The following is a 14,841-nucleotide window of genomic DNA, read 5'->3' as shown; positions in this document are numbered from 1 at the left end:
TGATCCGCCCGTCTCGGCCTCCCAAAGTGCTGGGATTACAGGCTTGAGCCACCGCGCCCGGCTGATTGTCTGAATTTCTAACAAGCTCACCAGTAAGGTCAGTGTTTTCAGTCAAGAAGAGTATTTTGTCAAACATCCAGTAAGGGAAAGAGCCCTGTGTTTTTCCTAATTTTTCTGGCCTGTAAACAAAGATAAGAGCTTTGACTTTCCAAAGACAGATATATGCAAAAAAACAAAACAAAACAAAACAAAACAAAACACCTAAGAAAAAAGGGCAGCTGCTGGATTAACTGTGATGGTTTATGTACATTAGCTGCATTAAGATAATAATGAAGAGAAAAATAATTAACTCTATAGTGACAAAATCTGTCAGAGAACTCTTTAACCAAGTGAATCATTAACATGAACTGCACTAGGACAAATTTTTATGATGTGTTGATGCACACGGAATGACACAGCATCACAGCTGTGATACTGCCCCTCCAAAACTAAATTACAGTCTGAATTTTAACATTAAAAAAATCAGTTTTATGCAAAGTTCAGGATACAGATATCTTCCCTGTTCTATAATTTGTAATAGCAATTTTAAGTCATCTTTCTTAAGCACCCTAGAGAGCAGGTATCTCCTGACAATTTTTTTTTTAGAACTTTCTGGGTAATAAATGTCATCTTGTTTAACTAAGCATTTCCTTGATCCTGTTTTGCATAGAGGTAATGGAGAATATAGATGGAACCTCAACATTACATGTTTTCCATCTTTACAAATGACTCCAGCTTTCCGCCAACAGAAATCTTGAGTATCCACACCTTTTCATGTTCAACAGTGACAAAGGGAACATTTTTAATAGTGCAGATTATAAATTCGTGGTAGGAATTCTGCATGGCATATAAGAAGCCACAATGTAAAGAATGTAGAAAGGGCTCTGGTATATAGAAACAAATATTTTTCAGACACCCTTGACTAACATAAATTTTTTTTAAAGTAGTTAAACTCTTTAGGGAGGAATAATACAATAGAGAAGTAATGATCTGCATGGCATTCTAGGAGGCACAGTGGACACAGCTCTTGATCTCAGACACGTTTTGCTTAAAAAAAAAAAGCCATTTTTTCCTCTTTCTCCTCCTTTTCTGGGAATCCTTTACAGATGAGATTCTTTGAACAAATTACAGCTGCATGTTGAGAAGATGTCTTTAAAGATGTCAGCATCACCTGCTTATCTGCTACCACGAGACCCACAGGCAGAAGGATCAAGACCGGCAGAAAAAGCTCACTCATTTCTGTCCTTTATAATGGAAGAGATTCAGGAACAATGAGCTGCTCCATGGAGATCAAAATACGTTTCACTTTTCCTGTTCTCAGGTGCCCTCCCCCTGTCACAGACACCAGCAATTTCTGTTACAATAATGAAAATATGGGCCATGGCTGGGCTTGGTGGCTCACTCTTGTAATCCCAGTACTTTGGGAGGCTGAGGCAGGCAGATCATGAGGTCGGAAGATCGAGACCATCCTGGCTAACACAATGAAACACCGTTTCTACTAAAAATACAAAAAATTAGCCAGGCGTAGGGGCATGCGCCTGTAGTCCCAACTACTAGGGAGGCTGAAGCAGGAGAATCGCTTGAACCCAGGAGGCAGAGGTTGCAGTGAGCTGAGATCGCACCACTGCACTCCAGTGTTTTAAACTCCATCTCAAAAAAAAAAAAAGAAAAGGAAAGGAAAAGAAAATACGGGCCATACCGGGCCCAAACAGAAACAGTCCTGTGGCCACCCTTCAGTGCAAAGGTAGAACTTAACACATCAATGTACCTGGAACACCTCATACTTGATTCTGGCCTCAACTTAGAGTCATATGAAGCACTTCATTACTACAATATGGATGCTTCCCCCCAGAACAATAAACAGAATCCATGGAAAGGGCACAAGTAAAGAGATTTCTGCAAATTGGCCATGGAATCCTAATGAGAAGCCTGGGCTGATAACCACTTAGCTAAGCATTGCCTCTCAAGCCTTAATGAGCTTATAAATCACTTGGTAATTTTGACTTCATTCTATGTAATGTGATTCTGCAGGTTTGGAAAGAGTCCATGAATGGGATTTTAAACAAGTCCCCTGTCAATGCGATGTTGCTCCCCCTGGGCTCATTATTAGCATTAGAGAAAGCAGACACAGCACAGGGTCCCTTACACTCAGCACTCTTGTCACAACCAAATACTTCTGGTACAAATAAAGACAACACATCTCTGCCAGGTGTGGTGGCTCATGCCTGTAATCTCAGCACTTTGGGAGGCCGAGGCAGGTGGATCACGTGAGGTTGAGAGTTTGAGACCAGCCTGACCAACATGGAGAAACCCAGTCTCTACTAAAAATACAAAAAAATTAGCCAGATGTGGTGGTGATTGCCTGTAATCCCAGCTACTCGGGAGGCTGAGGCAGGAGAATCACTTGAACCCGGGAGGCAGAGGTTGTGGTGGGCTGAGATCATGCCATTGCACTCCAGCCTGGGCAGCAAGAGTGAAACCCTGTCTCTAAATAAATAAATAAATAAAACCCATCTCCATCCTAAAGTATCATATTCTTTGCTGGCTCATTAAAGTTTACAGAGGAAACAGAAGGCAGCAATGTCTGAATAAGCCTGCATTTGGCAACAACATGTACACATGTACTAATGCAAGATACATTAAGCGGGAACTATGTATGCAAAAGGATGTTAAAGAGCACTGTGTTGGCAATAACACATTACGTGATTTCATCATCATAACACACTGAAAGCTGTTATTGTTCAATAATTCTTAGGATTTAAATAAAGAGCCCAGCCTTTCTATTTCTTCTTGTTTCTCTGTCATTGATTTTTTTTTTTAATTGCATAGAAGAAAAGCTAAATATAGACAGATGAGAAGAATACAGAAAGGAAGGTTTAATGTGTTTTAGAGAAGTTTTTACCATATTTATATTTAATTTTATGTGACTTGCAGAGCAAGTACTGGATTTGCAAAAGTAGAAAACAAGTTGTTAAACAGAATGTTTCTGCATGCACTGGTTTTAATAAAAAAATTAAAAATTAAGATCCTAAAATACATACTTTATTTTTACCATTTATCTGTTTTGGGGTTTTAGGAGATTGTGAGCACCAGCTCCAGAAAGGCAGCAGGATTCACCAGACAAAAACTCTGATCTCGTCTTCTTCTTTTTTTTTTTTTTGAGACGAGTCTTGCCCTGTCACCCAGGCTGGAGTGCAATGGCATGATCTCAGCTCACTGCAACCTCCACCTCCTGGGTTCAAGAGACTTTCCTGCCTCAGCCTCCCAAGTAACTGGGATTACAGGTGCATGCTAGCACACCAGGGTAATTTTTGTATTTTTTTTTTTTTAGTAGAGATTGGGTTTCACCATGTTGGTCAGGCTGGTCTCAAACTCCTGATGTTATGATCTGCCCAGCTTGGCCTCCCAAAGTGCTGGGATTATAGGCGTAAGCCAACCCACCTGGCCCAAAACTCTGATTTCTTCTAACAAATTGTGTGAGGCAAGACTCCAGAGTGGGGCCAGACCTAAATAAGGCCTCCAAATAGGTTAAATCTAAACAGAACTGGGGCACGGAGAGGACTCTGTGTAGAATTATGTTCTCTATGCCACTGGGGTATTTCCAGTTCTGTTTTTCCTAAGCTTACCTAACAGAAACTTAAATCCCAGAGTTTGTGTAATTTTAATCTTTTTAAGCCACTGCCCCCTCAATTTTATAACATATACTAATCAGAAATTTAAAGAAACATTTTAAGGTTTTCTAGGGTAATTTTATTATAAGATATGTAAGTAATCTTAGCAAGGTAAAAGAAATAGAAATAGGCTGGGTGTAGTGACTCATGCCTGTAATCCCAGCACTTTTGGAGGCTGAGGTGAGAGGATCACAAGGTCAGGAGTTCGAGACCAGCCTGGCCAAGATGGTGAGGCCCTGTCTCTACTAAAAATACAAAAATTAGCCAGGTGTGGTGGTGTGCACCTGTAGTCCCAGCTAGTTGGGAAGCTGAAGCAGAAGAATTGCTTGAACCTGGGAGGCAGAGGTTGCAGTGAGCTGAGATCATGTGAATGCACTCCAGCCTGTGTGACAGAGCAAGACTCTGTCTCAAAAAAAAAAAAGGCCGGGCGCGGTGGCTCAAGCCTGTAATCCCAGCACTTTGGGAGGCCGAGACGGGTGGATCGCAAGGTCAGGAGATCGAGACCATCCTGGCCAACACGGCGAAACCCCGTCTCTACTAAAAAATAGAAAAAACTAGCCAGGCGAGTTGGCGGGCGCCTGTAGTCCCAGCTACTCGGGAGGCTGGGGCAGGAGAATGGCGTAAACCCGGGAGGCGGAGCTTGCAGTGAGCTGAGATCCGGCCACTGCACTCCAGCCTGGGTGGCAGAACGAGACTCCGTCTCAAAAAAAAAAAAAAAAAAAAGAGAGATCAGAGTTTTTGTCTGGTGAATCCTGTCACTGTACTCCAGCCTGGGCGACAGAGCAAGGCTCTATCTCAAAAAAAAAAAAAGTAAGAGCTCAATAAGAACATGTACACAAAAAAGAAACAACAGACACTGAGGCCTGGTAAGGGTGGAGGCTGAGATGACAAGGAGAATTTGAATATATAAATATTTGTTTGGTTTTATGCTTAGTACCTCTGTGACAAAATAATCGACACCAAACCCCCGTGACACAATTTTACCTATATAAGAAACTTGCACATGTACCCTTGAACCAAAATCAAAAGTTAAAAGAAAAAAACTTCATGGGTGGGGAAAAGTGCAATGTAGGTGGAAGGATTGTAGGTTTTTGCTACATATAGATAGCAGTCCCGGTGGGGCTGTACTCTGATTTATTTATGCCTGTGCAGGCAGATGAGATTATGAACAGGTGGTCCAGAACCCTAGCTTGGTGGAGAAAACAGTTTGCTGCTGCAGATTCAGTGTCTGGGGGTTGGGATATGCCAGGAGACTTGTAGACACTCTTGTGGGATTTTGGCAAGAAACACTAGGATCAACAATGATGTGGTAAAATTCCTGAGGATGATGACTACTCTTGAGAGGGATGTGGATACGTCAATGTCTAGTGTGTGTTTGTGAGTGGGTGGGACTCCTGTGGTGGCAGCTGCAAGAAAAGGGGGTCTGTCATCAGAGGTCCTTTCCTCCAAGTTTTCAGTCCACAGTCACCCTGGGAGGAGACTTGGAATCACAAGACAATGGGCAGTGTGACAGCCTGTGTACCGGACAGCAGAGCCTCCCATTTCCAGACACCCAGAGTTCCATTTGAGGTCAGGCCTCTGTGATATCTTTTTTCTGGTATCAAATCTGTAGAGTTTGCTGAACACTAAGCAATTCTCTAATACCTACTAATTATCTGAAATTTGAATTCTGACACCACCCAGAGTCAGCACAGACCCTGATTCAGGGTTCAGTCCCACAACATTGTCCTCATTACAGATGCCAGTCACAAAACCCATAGGCCCATCTATGCTTCTGAGCTACTAGTAGTTTAAAATTTGGGGATTCCCATAACCTCCCTCTAGTTCAATAATTTGATAGAGCTACTTGCAGAACTCAGCAAACACCGTTGTTATGTTTACTGGTTTATTATAAAAGATACAACCCAGAAAAAGTCAAATGAAAGAAATGTAGACGACAAAGAAAAGGGGGGGAAAATGAAACACACACATAATCCTGGAAAACAGCTGTGATTAATAACATTCATCCTTCCTATGCTCCAGCAACAGTTTATGAAAAGTAACTTTTTTCCCCCCTCAGATGGAGTCTTGCTCTGTTGCCAGGGTGGAGTGTAGTGGCACGATCTCGGCTCACTGCAACCTCTGTCTCCCACTTCAAGTGACTCTTCTGCCTCAGCCTCCCAAGTAGCTGGGACTACAGGCACATACCACCACGCCTGGCTGATTTCTGTAATTTTAGTAGAGACAGGGTTTCACCATATTGGCCAGGCTGGTCTTGAACTCCTGACATCGTGATCCTCACGCCTCGGCCTCCCAAAGTGTTGGGATTACAGGCGTGAGCCACCACACCTGGCCAGAAACACCCTTCTTATTATGACTTAGAAGGTGCTCCCTTTTCTTACCTATCACATAGCCAGATACATACTCTACACATTTTCTTCCTTTTCTCATTAAAAAATCAGCTGAATTTTTGAGTAGGTGTTGGAATTTGTCTTCACTGGTCTAAATAAAATACTTTATTTTTTTAATTTTTATTTTTTTGAGACAGAGTGCAATGGCACGGTATTGGCTCACCACAACCTCCGCCTCCTGGGTTCAAGGGATTCTCCTGCCTCAGCCTCCCGAGTAGCTGGGATTACACGCATGTACCACCATGCCCGGCTAATTTTGTATTTTTAGTAGAGACAGGGTTTCTTTGTGTTGGTCAGGCTGATCTCAAACTCCTGACCTCAGGTGAAATGCCCACCTCAGCCTCTCAAAGTGCTAGGATTACAGGCATGAGCCACCATGCACAGAAATAAAATACTTCTTAATCAAACTTCACTTAACTTTATTTTTTTTCCCATAGGCTGCTGAACTTTGAGCTACCCTGAGTGTGAGTCAACATACAACTCCATTTTATGTCCCTCCTACAAACATGCTGACTTCAGTCAGGGTAAAACATTCTCTGATCTAAAATCTGATTTTTTTTCCCTCTCCATTTGCCATTCCCCTCCCACCTTTTTTCTAATCTTTTATGCTCCTCCCTAGGAAACAAAGCCTTTGTCTGCCTAAAGTTTGCAAGCCATAAAGATTCCTCCTGTTGCAATATTCCTCTGGAATTCATTTTTTTTTACACAAATCTAACTTTGTTTTATTTTACAAAGTCTAGAAAGTGCCTCAAAACAATAAAAAAGTTTCTCATCAGTAAGACCCTCCCAGTTTCCTTTCATCTTAACCTTAACTGCATTTGCCTGTGGGGCCCCAGCTTTCTAAGGCTTTGAAGATTCTCTTAGGATAAAGACTTCTTCCATCACTGGGGTGAGCAGGCTGGGACATCTGCAGGGGAGGCTCCCCAGAAACAACTAACTGGGCCTTTAATAACCTTTTATTGTAGGCTTAATGTTAGCCTTAGGTTGCAGTCACTGGGTTCAAGCTTTAATTTCCACATCAGATTTATTCCCTTGGTTTTTGAAACTGAAAACTCCAATGAAATCACTCAGAGTGTTTATATAAAAAAAGAAAGTTTTTGGTGCTTACATTTTATACCTCAATTAGAAAAGCAAAAGCACCTATTCCTTTTCAACAATAAACATATTATTTTATTATTCCTACAAAAAATCATGTAGTAAACAATTAGTCATGGGAATACTTCTAAGAGGTACCTTCTAAGAGGTACCAAGTTTCATCTCATAAAATTTAGCATGAAACTTAAAAATCAAGATAACAGGATATGGGACAGAAATATTAACTGTCATAACTTTACCCTGCAAAAAGAGAAATTGATGTTTTCATGAATCTATGTAACTCACCAATTATACACCACATTCTCTTGTGGAAATCTATTTATTTTCTACAGCCAAAATGGAAGAGAGATTTTTCCTAATTTTCTCCTTGATAACATTCTAAAAGCTAAGACTTGGAATTCTGTTTAGAATCACCTAGCCATAAGCACACCTGAGAAAAATTTTAAACTCACACTGACAAAGGAAAAGGTAAATGAGAATTCTTTTTTTTTTTTGAGACGGAGTCTCGCTCTGTCGCCCAGGCTGGAGTGCAGTGGCCGGATCTCAGCTCACTGCAAGCTCCGCCTCCCGGGTTTACGCCATTCTCCTGTCTCAGCCTCCGGAGTAGCTGGGACTACAGGCGCCAGCCACCTCGCCCGGCTAGTTTTTTGTATTTTTTAGTAGAGATGAGGTTTCACCGTGTTCGCCAGGATGGTCTCGATCTCCTGACCTCGTGATCCGTCCGTCTCGGCCTCCCAAAGTGCTGGGATTACAGGCTTGAGCCACCGCGCCCGGCCAAGAATTCTTAACAAATGGAATATATGATTAGATTTTAATTTTTTTCCCTAAAACCCACTTCTTTTATGCCCTGTGCAAATATTTTTGTGCCTTTTAAACCTCATTAATTAAATGCAATTTACAATTAAAAGAAGCTGAAGTCAAAATAAGTGAACAAATCTTTTCGAGGTGACAAACCCACGGAGTGACAGTGCTGATTAGAAAACACATGTGTCTGACCTATGTGTCAAGTCAGGCCACTCAATCACTTGATTCTCCCACCCACTCCTGCTCACTAAAGTTCTCAATGACCAGCCTCTCAAGAACCACTGCACTATACCCCAGTGACTGCCCCAAGTGCATTTTACTTTGCAAGTTCTTGCACCATCTCACTGGGGTGACTTTTTTCTGTCTTTTGGGATACTATTTTTTCTTTCACAAATCTTAGAGAATCCAGGGGGTAAAAATTATTTCTGCATTTTTCTCTCAATACCAATATCTGACTGGCTGACCAGCAATGTGTCTCCAAGAAATAGAAGCTGGGTTGGGTGAAGTCAATCTTTTTTTTTTTTTTTTTTTTGATACAGAGTCTCGCTCTTTTGCCCAGGCTAGAGTGCAGTGGTGTGATCTCGGCTCACTGCAACCTCTGCCTCCCAGGTTCAAGCAATTCTTCTGCCTCAGCCTCCCTAGTAGCTGGGATTACAGGTGTGTGCCTGGCTAATTTTTGTATTTTTAGTAGAGATGGGGTTTCACTATATTGGCCATGCTGGTCTCAAACTCCTGACCTCGTGATCCGCCCGCCTTGGCCTCCCAAAGTGCTGGGATTACAGGTGTGAGCCACTGTGCCCAGCCAGGTGAAGTCAATCTTAATGTCTCAAGGAGTTACCTTTTCAAAGGAAGAGTACACCAGGAGACTGCCCTCAGGCCCAGGGTATCTACCTGCTCCCTTGATGGGATACACTTCATACCTCAGGTTGTCCTATGAGAGAAAATGACCCAGGAGCTGATATTCGCTAGACACTCTAGCCAACAGAGCCACCATAGTGGGCATCTTGGTTTATCCCCAGACAGTACTGAAAACCCAGGACCAGGAAAAAACTGAAGAGTGGCTGATGATCCATCACCCCATAAAGTTTCCAAATGGAAACCTTGACCCAACACCATTCTGATAGGAACTCTGTGCCTAGGGAAGATAAAAGGAAAAGAGACATAGAGATTTTTTTTACCATATGGTGTCAGGGATTATTATTTGCTTTCTTCTCATAGGAAATATTTACAAACAGAAGACAACGTTTTAAATAGTGCCATCCAATGGTTTGTCAAAGAATTTTTAATTGAAATATAATAAAATGTACAATAAAGGACAAATAATTGATAATTGTGTATCAGGGAGAGGAAGGTGGCATTTGGGAATGTCAATGATACTGGAAATTTAGTATTTTACTGTAAATCAGAGTTAATCTGGAAGAACAGGGAATAAGAACTAGACTTAAGACCCTGCTTGAGACACGTGTGAAAAATGCAGGGGAAAAGAAGTACCCTGTGAACTGTGCAAATAATTCAGTGGCAGGCAATTAGACTGAGGTGGCTGTAGTCCCTGGGGTCCTCCTTTTTAAAAAAATCTAACCAATAATGTATTTTTTAGTAAATTACCACATTGGGGAAAACAAAATTCAGGCTTAACCAACTTTATAAACTGCCAATTAAACTCTGATTACATAATCTGAAAATTGCCAACACGATCGTACAAATTAAGAGACTACATAACTGTACCTAACTAATTACTAAATTTGATGTTCTTCATCATGTACCTTATAAAAGTCTTTTATTCAAGCCTCCCATGGACCACAAACTACAAGCCATAGCTGAGTGCTCTACAATACTTGAACCACTTTTTAAGTTCTTTAATACTTTTGCGGTGACTCCTATAGTTTTTTTTTTTTTTTTTGAGACGCAGTTTCGCTCCTGTTGCCCAGGCTGGAGTGCAGTAGCGCGATCTCGGCTCACTGAGTACTCAGGCTCCTGAGTAGCTGGGATTGCAGGCGCACGCCATGACGCCCGGCTAATTTTTGTTTTTTATTTTTTTACATTGAGACGGGGTTTCACCATGTTGGCCAGGATGGTCTTGAACTCCTGACCTCAGATGATCCGCCCGCCTCGGCTTCCCAAAGTGCTGAAATTACAGGCGTGAGCCACAGCGCCCGTCCCCCCATACATTTTTAATAGAAACAAGGAACTGGGAGCCCCAAAGACCAAAGCTCTTCCCATTCATGAACCCGCACCCCGAGTCAGGATTCTCTCCCTGAGGACCCTCCCGCGGTCCCTGCTCAATCAGGGAGAGACGCGGTACTGCAGATGCAGAGCTGCCCAGAGAGGGCTCCAGTACAGGGCACAGTCACTGTGCAGGGAGAGACAGGACGCCCGGGCAGGGCAGTCAGCGCAGCCGCCATCTTATGGCTGAAGGGGACTAGGGCCGAGCTGGGCAAAAAGAACTCCGAGCACAGATTGTGGAGCTGACTACAGGGAGGCCCGAGTCCCGCCACAGCCGCTTCCCACCGGTTTCAACCAACCCCTTTCCCCTCTCGGGATGGCGCACCCGGCACTCTCACCATTTCTAGGCTTCCAGGGGGTCCCGGCGTCTTAGTTGTGGATCTCCCAATACCTGCAGGTCACAGGAACACAGAGGCTGGGCCTCTAGGAGCAGAGGACACAGAGCAGAGAAGACAAGACCTGGAGCTGAGGCTGCAGGGAGAGACAAAGGCCCCGCCACATCCCGGAAGCCGCCCTGTCTGCTTCAGCTGCGTTCCTGATTGGACGGTTCCTAGCCCAGCGTCTCTGATTGGATAATATTTAAGGCACGTCTTTTCAGGCCGTGAGTGACAGAAGATGTGATTAGATGCCGGGCTGAAAGAAGAAAGAGTGACAGCCTAGGCTGCAGCCTTCTCAGACAGGGCTTCCTTCCTGAGCTGAGCCAGGCCCACACCAGAGGGTATTTGCCCTTAACCTCTTGTATCAAGTTATATGCATTCAAAAATAATATATTGTATGACTATTCACCAATGAACAAAGTAATAACAATTGTTCTAAAATTTTAGATTTTGTGACCTCCCTGTATTCTGGTCCTTCGATCAGGCAATCCTCTGAAATAAAATGTGAGTCACATGTGAATTAAAAAATTTCTAGTAGCCAAACTTTAACAAGAAAGAAGAAACAAGTGGAATTGATTGTAACAATTTAATTAACCCAATATATGAAAAATATTTTCAGTTTAATATGTGAGCAATATGAAGTATATATACATTTGAAACAAATCTTTGAAACTAATTCTGTATTTAACTTTCCAGCACATTGCAGTTCAGACCAGCCACATTCCAGGCATCCAGTAGCCACACATGGCCAATAGCTGCCACATTGAAGTACAGCTGTGATGTCAGTGGGGGTGGAGGGCCTGAACACCCCTTTTTTGCCACAGGTGAGGGGACAGCCTCTATTTATCAACATCTCTTTTCAGTTCCGAGGGTGAAACAAATAGTGGTTATAGAAAAAACTGTTAGCAGCAGGAATAAACCACAGGTAAACCACTGCTTACCACCTGTTGCCCACCTTTCTTTCAGAGATCAGACAGTGAACAAAGGATGATGGGGCCACAGAAGAAAAAAAACTATGTCTTCAGATCTGTTGACAGTCTTGACCTTTAATGTTTACATAGGAAGAAAATAGATTAAAGGCACACTTATTTTGCTATTTGACTATGACCCTAATGGTCAGGCTGTGGTTAGCTGTTTTCTCCTGTGGTGTGGGAAACCGAGTGAATATAAGCACCAATCACACGCATACATGTCCACATGTCCACGTGTATTTCGGCATTTCTTTTTTTTTGAGATGGAGTTTCACTCTTTTTGCCCAGGCTAAAGTGCAATGGCGAGGTCTTGGCTCACTGCAATGTCTGCCTCCCGGGTTCAAGCGATTCTCCTACCTCAGCCTCACGAGTAGCTGGGATTAGAGGCATGTGCCACCATGCCTGGCTAATTTTTTTGTATTTTTAGTAGAGACAGGATTTCTCCATGTTGGTCAGGCTGGTCTTGAACTCCCGACCTCAGGTGATCCAACCGCCTCAGCCTCCCAAAGTGCAGGGAGTATAGGTGTGAGCCACCACCCCTGCCATATTTCTGCATTTCTCAACATTATCTTACTAGATATCTAACTTTAAATGGGAAAAAATATCAGTACTTTTATGGTGCCCAATGTTAGAAGGTAACTAGTAATCAACCTGTCATTAAATCTTAGCATTCTGTGTGCACTAGGTGCATGCATTAGTTGGCTATGGCAGCATAATAAACCATCCAAAACTGATTAGTTCATAATTGAAATGCTCAGTCATTTAGGCTGGGCTCAGTGGGGCCATTCTTCTGTTCTCAGCTAAGCTCCTTCAGACATGTATCTATCATGAGCTGCTCATTGACTAGGAAAGCAGCTGTGCTTGTAGAGGTGAGCTTCTGCTTCTGGGACTGTCAACAGGGTTACCTTGCTTCTCTTCCTCATAGTATCTTATACTCCAGTTGGCTAATATGGTTTTTTTTTCTTTCTTTTTTTGAGATGGAGTCTTGTTCTGTCACCCAGGGTGGTGTGCAGTGGTGCGATATCTGTTCACTGCAAGCTCCACCTCCTGGGTTCAAGTGATTCTCATGACTCAGCCTCCTGAGTAGCTGGGATTACAGGCGACCACTACCATGCCCGGCTAATTTTTTTGTATTTTTAGTAAAGACGGTGTTTCACCGTGTTAGCCAGGATGGTCTCCATCTCCTGACCTCGTGATCTGCCCACGTTGGCCTCCCAAAGTGCTGGGATTACAGGTGTGAGCTACCGCGCCTGGCCTAATATGGGCTTTTTTTCATGAAGATGGCAGCATTCTGAAAGAAAAACAGAAGCATGCCAGGCATGCTGGCTCATGCCTGTAATTCCAGAACTTTAGTAGGCCAAGGTGGGAGGATCACGTTAGGTCAGGAGTTTGAAACCAGTCTGGTCAACATGGTGAAACCTCACGTCCACTAAAAATACAAAAATTAGCTGGGTGTGGTGGCACACACCTGTAGTCTCAGCTACTCAGGAGGCTGAGTTAGGAGAATTGCCTGAATCTGAGAGGTAGAAGTTGCAGTGAGCTGAGATCATGCCACTGCCCTCCAGCCTGGGTGACAGAGAGAAATACTCCTTCTCAAAAAAGGAAAATAACAGAGAAAAGAAAAGAAAAGCATAAGCAGTCAAAACTGTTTGAGCCTAGGCTCCAAACCAACACATTGTCACGTTCTCAGGTTTCTACTGCCATGAGCAAATAAGATCAAGCGTTTGGAAAATAGATTCTGAATCTTCATGGGAATGGCGGTAAAAGCACCTGTCAATGTACATGGATACAGGAGGGATGAAAAATTGCTACCATATTTGCAATCAGTATCCTTCTGCTTGTTTTTTTTTGTTGTTGTTGTTGTTGGTTTTTTTTTTTTTTTGAGAGAGAGTCTCACTCTGTCACCAGGCTGGAGTGCAGTGGCGCGATCTTGGCTCACTGCAACCTCCGCCTCCTGCATTCAAGTGATTCTTGTGCCTCAGTCTCCTGAGTAGCTGAGATTACAGGCCTGCACCACCACACCCAGCTAATTTTTTTTTTTTTTTGATACAGAGTCTCGTTCTGTCGCCCAGGTTGGAGTGCAGTGGCCGGATCTCAGCTCACTGCAAGCTCCGCCTCCCGGGTTCACGCCATTCTCCTGCCTCAGCCTCCTGAGTACCTGGGACTGCAGGCGCCTGCCACCTCGCCTGGCTAGTTTTTTGTATTTTTTAGTAGAGATGGGGTTTCACTGTGTTAGTCAGGATGGTCTCGATCTCCTGACCTCGTGATCCGCCTGTCTCGGCCTCCCAAAGTGCTGGGATTACAGGCTTGAGCCACCGTGCCCGGCCAATTTCTGTATTTTTAGTAGAGATGGAGTTTCTCCATGTTGGCCAGGATGGTCTCCATCATCTGAGGTCCTGATCTGCCCAATTCAGCTTCCCAAAGTGCTGGACTTACAGGCATGAGCCACTGTGCGCAGTCCATTCTGCTTTTTCTGCATATGCGGTCTGTAGAACTCTTCAACATCAAAAAATTGTCCAAACACCCACAGCTACTGAGTGGCTTGGGCCAGGACTCAGGATCAACTCTTTCTAACTCCAAAGCCTATATACCTCCATGGATCACACTACTCAAGTAGCTGTCATAGACTCTTAAAATCCTGGAGAGTGACATTTCTAAAATAAAAGCCAGATTGCTTGTAGATGTGTGCCCATAAAGTACTGTTTATTATTGGGAAAAATCTCAAGAAATTACTGAAGTGCATGTTGGCCCAAATCTGTAATTCCAACACTTTGGGTGGCTGAGATGGGAGAATCATTGAAGCTCAGGAGCTCAAGTGCAGCCTGGACAACATAATAAGATCCTGTCTCAATAAAAGAAATTTAAAAAATTAACCAGGCATGATGATACTCAGGTGTCCAGGGCAGGAGGATTGTTTAAGCCTGGAAGATGGAAGCTGGATTAAGCCATGGTTGATTACACTACTGCACTCCAGCCTGGTTGATAGAGTGAGACTCTGTCTCAAACAAAATGGAACAAAAACAAAAAAGAAATTGCAAACGCATTTTGAAAGAACATAGAATAATTTGGAAAAAATAGCTGACATAGCTGATATAGAGTAATTTGGAAAACAACTTGTTTTAGATAATCAAAGCCCAACAACACACCGCTTATTTTTTATCATCGAACAAATTTGAGGCCAGGTGCGGTGGCTCACACCTGTGATCCCAGCACTTTCGGATGCCGAGATGGCAGATCACGTGATGTTGGGAGTTCAAGACCAGCCTGACCA

General features: G+C 43.2%; 1 protein-coding gene across 3 annotated transcripts in view; it reads right to left on the bottom strand.

The window, feature by feature from the left end:
- The window catches only part of ZNF85 (zinc finger protein 85), a 28,867-nt gene extending 17,748 nt beyond the window's left edge, over nt 1-11,119 (bottom strand). For 2 of the 3 annotated variants that reach the window (XM_033229242.1, XM_033229243.1), the window contains exon 1: nt 10,561-11,112. In XM_033229242.1, the coding sequence (XP_033085133.1) occupies nt 10,561-10,563 (3 nt within the window). In that variant the 5' untranslated portion in view covers nt 10,564-11,112. Of the gene's footprint in view, nt 1-10,560 lie in introns of all 3 variants that reach the window. The other variant, XM_033229244.1, reaches the window with a different exon arrangement.
- Nucleotides 11,120-14,841: the final 3,722 nt, after the last annotated feature.

The sequence above is a fragment of the Trachypithecus francoisi genome, unplaced genomic scaffold (genome assembly GCF_009764315.1).
Source record: "Trachypithecus francoisi isolate TF-2019V2 unplaced genomic scaffold, Tfra_2.0 Lachesis_group12, whole genome shotgun sequence".
NCBI lineage: Eukaryota > Metazoa > Chordata > Mammalia > Primates > Cercopithecidae > Trachypithecus > Trachypithecus francoisi.
This window is presented reverse-complemented; position numbering and strand designations above follow the sequence as displayed.